Here is a 5404-nt window from a genome sequence, read left to right as displayed (position 1 = left end):
ACAATGCATTTCCAAGGTTCAAATAGTTCAAAATGTCACACGTTTTTAGCTCTGATGTCCTTTATGTGTGCTATTTTGAAAATACCAAAACTGCCTCTGTTTAGGGAACTGCAATTGCTTATCTGTAAAACTCCTTGCTTACTTTACAGAACTCAGTGGCCTTGTTTAGCAGGCAAGAGGCAAGAAGCAGTGGCCATAGCAACCTCAGTGGAGACAGAACAAGCCGGGTTTTGTATTTGTGGCAAAGGGCTGCTTGGCGTTCCCTGTTTCTGCTCTCCTGCGCACTTGCACGGTTGGACGCACACATGCACACGCACACACACAATCCTCCAGACCCTGTGTATATGGCAGTGTGGTGTCCTTGCATGGGCAATGTTTACAGGATGTTATCTGTCTCAGTGCCTGCCCCTCGTCCCTCTGAGTGGGTTCCCGTTGGAATGTAGAGAGGGGATGGAGGAGTTCCAAAGGGGGAGTGACGAGAGAGAGGAGAGAGAGAGAGAGAGAGACTACATATACATCCCAACACTCGGAGGCTGGTGTTCATAGGCACAGCTGGACTGTTGGATAACTGGACTTCACCACCCTGTATACTTTATTGGACTTTATTAGAGGTGAGTTTCTTCCTCTTTTCTTTATCCTGCTCCATTTTGTCTGTCTCTCCGGGAAGTTTGAATTACCATCAAGGGTGTCAAGTTTTGTTTCCACAGATGTTCTATTCTTTGATGACCTGATCTTGTTTGAGAAGTATAGAGTACCCCTGAGACCTATATGAAAAAGTGAGGAACTGGTTTTGAAAGATCATTCTTTTTGTGCACTGACAAGACAAACAGGTGAAATTGAAGTGCAATTTGAGATGTTGGGAAAGCATTGTTAACGGATGTAGCCTTGCTGGTATCTCATGACTCAAGGATGTGGTCTCCATAAGAGCTCTATAGGCTGGTTTCTTCCACAAGTGGCAAGGAAAATAATGGGTAGCAATACAATTTTACTCAGCACTCCTTTGTTCAAAGTATTTGAGAGAAGTTGAGTGATATTGAAAAGAAGGCAAAATGCCTCCCGTTGGTTACAAAAATAGTTTGGGCTCGCCTTTTTCTTCCTCTTAATTGTACCCTTGGACTACCATTCTCACAGTCAACAATTTTTGTTTCGCTAGTGAAAACTTGACATATCCTAAACCAGGATAATTGCTCAGTAAGTATTTTCATTCACTATTTTTTTTAATTAGAATGCCTTCAATTCAATGTGGTGATGAGTTACAAGTGAATTCTACAAAATATTTCAAAATTCAAATTATTTCATGTACTTATAACAATTTTTTTTAACATGTTATAACTTAAAAATGGGATAGCAATAACTAGTGATGTTAGCTTATTTAATAGGACTAATGTAATTAGTACAGTGGTAGTCCTTGGGAAAGCATGTAAAATGACACCATTCATCTTGCCATGCAGCAATACCTGGTAATCCCACGGTCTATGGGTGTACATAGGAATCTGTATTTTGTGTTTTTCCTCTAATGTAAATGACTGATGCTACATTGTACATAGAGTTGCTGTGAATTCAATGAACCAATTGCATTTCAATTAACTGACATTTTAGTGTGTGGGAGAAGAAAAAAAATTCAGTACAGAACAAGTGCAGTGGTGGATTTTTTTCTTTGGATCTGGGTGTGCCTTTTTTCTGTAGTGGATATTGTCTCAGGGGAATGAGATATGTTTGAGTTCATATCTTTTGTGTATTTTACATTGAAAATAATATGTTCACAAAGTAAATCCCCTTTTTCCACAGGTTGTGGACATCTGTGTTTGATTTGGGTCTTGGCTATTGTTAGGCTTGTCAATTCAACTCCAAAAAGCCAGCACTGCAGTGTTGCGCAACTCTCCACGTCATAAAGCGAGAGTACACACACTGCTTTTGATATTTGCTCTGAGTCCCCATAAACATTCAGTATGTTAATTTTAAATCATGGTTTGAAGTGAGTCAGTGCCACCGAAGCTGTGATCGAGTCCTGTCATAGACCTGTCATAAACCTGAGACTCTGGGTGTGGCATGAAACTAGACTCTTGCATGTCCAAACATGTTCTCCATCTGTTTTATTGCTGAGAGTAGCTTGTTCTATTTAACTCCAACTTTCTGATGTAATCTGTGTTAGATGCTGTTCGTGTTTTCTGTGCTAGATACAATCAGTGGTGGAAAAAGTACCAAATTGTCATACTTGAGTAAAAGTAAAGATACCTTAATAGAAAATTACTTGAGTAAAAGCAAAAGTAACCCAGTAAAATACAAATATTTGGTTTTTAAAATACTTAAAGTAAATGTAATTGCTAAAATATACTTAAGTATCAAAAAGAATTTCAGATTCCTTACATTAAGCAATCCAGATGGCACCATTATCTGTTTTTTAAATGTATTTATGGATAGCCAGAGACACACTCCAACACTCAGACATAATTTACAAACAAAGCATGTGTGTTTAGTGAGTCCGCAAGATCAGAGGCAGTAGGGATGACCAGGGATGTTCTCTGACCATTTCCCTGTCCTGCATTCAAAATGTAACGAATACTTTTGGGTGTCAGGGTAAATGTATGGAGTAAAAAGTATATTATTTTCTTTAGGAATGTAGTAAAGTAAAAGTTAAAGTAAAAGTTGTCAAAAATATAAATAGTAAAGTACAAATACCCAAGAAAATGACTTAAGTAGTACTTTCAAGTATTTTTATTTAAGTACTTTACACCACTGAAGACGATGATGATCGAGTCATCTCCAACACAAACTTCTTCAAACTAATAGCTAGCTAATCTTTAGAAATAAAAAAAGACAAAATCTGATGTTGCTGCCTTAACAAATGTATTATTTCACCTCAACAAACCTTCACAAGAGTTTTATCGTTTGTTCCTCTTTCTCTTTCAGACATCAACATAGTCAAAGAGTTTTTGAAGACCTAGTTGGCCATTGTTACTTTGTTACAAAGCCATCAAAATGACCAGTGTGGCAGAATGGCTCGTGCAGAACAGGGGCAAGATCGAGAAGGGGGTGGAGATCATGGGACAGGCCTCCGCAGTCCTGGCAGCCACTGTGGGTCAGCTCCATCCCGTCCTGGAGGCCGTGTTTGTAGCCTCCTCTGAGATCCTCAGCAACCCGGAAGGGCAGGATGCACGTTACCTGACTGAGCAGTTCAGCATGGTCAACCAAAAACTGGAAGGCATCCAGGCTGAGATCGAACAAATCGCCCTGGAGTTGCAGAGGACCTCCTTGAATAAGCAAAACTTTGACCGTGAGGCACAAATGCTCAGCCAGTACGAAAAGTTCCAGGACTTTGTCAACGCCAAGCCCAAGTTCAAAGAGAAGAAGATGGAGAAGTTCCTCAGCCATTATGAGAACACGGACGCGGACTTGAACCTGGACGCGCTCTATAATGCCGTTACCGGGGACAATACCTCAGGTGACCCCATGCTGGAGACAGTGGTTTCCACAGAACAAAGGAGTAGAAGGGCGGTAGAAGATTTCTGTGCCAGGCTTAAGAAGCTCTTTGTGGTGGGCATCATTGCTGTCATGGGTTATGCCAGCCTCAAGGAAGGGGTTGTGGGGGATGAGATGGTGATGAAGTGGCAGGAGCGTATGGAAGATGTTGAGAACCGCATGAAAGCAGCGGTGGATGATTGCACAGAAAACTTTGCTGATCAAGCCAAATTGGACATGGAACACCAGCTTCAGGAGAAACCTGGCAGTGTTGACCTTGACTTCACCAAATCCCTATTGGACACACTTGTTAAGAAATATGACTGGGTTAGCTGGTCTATCAGGGTCTTCAATGACAAGGAGCGAATTGTCTTTTTCAACTGGCTAGCTGGAAAGAAGTACCATGGCAGGGGAGGAGGAGCTAATTACTTTGATGTGTTGACCAAGAACAACATCAAAGTGGTGATCTCTTTCAGTGTACAGCCTAAGCCTATCAATAAGGGTCAGATTCAGCAAGAAATTGAGGGACAGAAACTGAAGGGGAACATGATGGATGTGGCTCAGATCCTCAGCAGAAGTCTCCCCAACTGCTTGGTGCATGCTGTCAGCCACTATAAGGAAGTGGTAGAGACCAACAACTTCCAAGAGGATTGTTACTACTATGGAAAACACAAAAAAGCGCACTTATGCATTCATCCTGAGTAGCTTTTTTTTAAACAGTGCAATGCAAAATAGAGTAGATATAATGGGGAAAACTACAATTGCAATTCATGAATGTTTATAACTGAGTTTAGAGATGTTTTTATTGATATCTCAAACCTAGCTGACGCTTTAGTTAGTGATTGTGTGAAATATAATCTCTTGTTACAGACTGCAAAATGTTTATTTGTTTATCGACCTTGTATATTTTTGTGTAGTTAGTTATCATTTACCAGAGGTGTCAAATACATGGCCCGCGGGGTCAGATTTATTTGGGGAAAAGCAATGGATAGTGGACTGTCTTGTGCAAAATTTCAAGGCGAAGAAATATAACCAATTTTCAGTATGGCGCCTCGATCTCTTTGAAGACTGAATGCGGCCCCCTGGGCAAAATTAGTTTGACACACCTGGTTTAAACTATCAGGATTTGCATATGTGTATTAATGGACATATATGAGACATTTTATGCCAGGCTGTGGCTATCTACTCAACAACAGTGACAACGCATGACAACCTGGTACTTCCTCCCACCAAATAGAAGAATAAGATACCTTGTTTAACCTGCATTCCAGTATTTCATGATGACCATACTGTAAATTAGCACACCAGCCAGCGTAATAATGTGTTATGTAAGCTTACTGCAAACAACTATTTCTCCTCATTAATGTACTGAGGACTTACTCAAGCTCCTTTGAAAAATGCTGTTGATAGACACACCACACGGTCCAAATCTATAGCCTTACCACATTACATCTCTGTCTATATTCACACATTTGATATCCTTCATACAGCTATAAAATGTTTATGGTCTTCTTTATTCATAATAAACCACAATTTAAAGGAAATTGTTATCACTGGTCATTATTATGCAATAGTCAATTATGACTTGTATATTCTATCTCTACCTGCAGCTGAGGAAATGAGCCTAATTGGCATGATAACATAATTTTAGAGGGTACTTTATGTAAAAACGTTTAAGCAGAGGTACACGGAGTCATAAAGTAGTAGATAGTGATAATGTGTGACAGTTTATTTACATTACTCCCTAAACAATCATCAGCCCCAGCAATATAAGCACAGTTACCATCAGCAGATGTTTTAATAGCATTGGTCAAATTCTATTGTCAGTTATTTGTCAAAGGAGTGTAAGTTAGTATAGTTTCCATGTTGACCAGGAAAATATGCTGACATTTGTTCAACAACTTGTTGAACCACCACCCAAGTTTAGCTCTCTCTCTATGGGTGT

At 40.0% G+C, this 5404-nt stretch overlaps 1 protein-coding gene across 1 annotated transcript; it reads left to right on the top strand.

Annotated features, from left to right (window-relative positions):
* Positions 1-477: 477 nt before the first annotated feature.
* Positions 478-5003, top strand: LOC135522271 (uncharacterized). The gene is made up of 2 exons (XM_064948372.1): positions 478-611; positions 2911-5003. Exon 2 carries the CDS (start codon positions 2980-2982, stop codon positions 4162-4164), a length of 1185 nt encoding a protein of 394 aa, XP_064804444.1. The 5' UTR covers positions 478-611; positions 2911-2979; the 3' UTR covers positions 4165-5003.
* The last annotated feature ends 401 nt before the right edge of the window (positions 5004-5404 follow it).

The sequence above is a fragment of the Oncorhynchus masou genome, chromosome 30 (genome assembly GCF_036934945.1).
Source record: "Oncorhynchus masou masou isolate Uvic2021 chromosome 30, UVic_Omas_1.1, whole genome shotgun sequence".
NCBI classification, from domain to species: Eukaryota; Metazoa; Chordata; class Actinopteri; order Salmoniformes; family Salmonidae; genus Oncorhynchus; species Oncorhynchus masou.
The sequence above is the reverse complement of the archived record's forward strand: the minus strand, read 5'-3'. Positions and strand labels throughout refer to the sequence as shown.

What these genes read in the sequence shown, in the direction of transcription:
- LOC135522271 (XM_064948372.1), top strand. Translation starts at nt 2,980, where the DNA reads ATGACCAGTGTGGCAGAATGGCTCGTGCAGAACAGGGGCAAGATCGAG.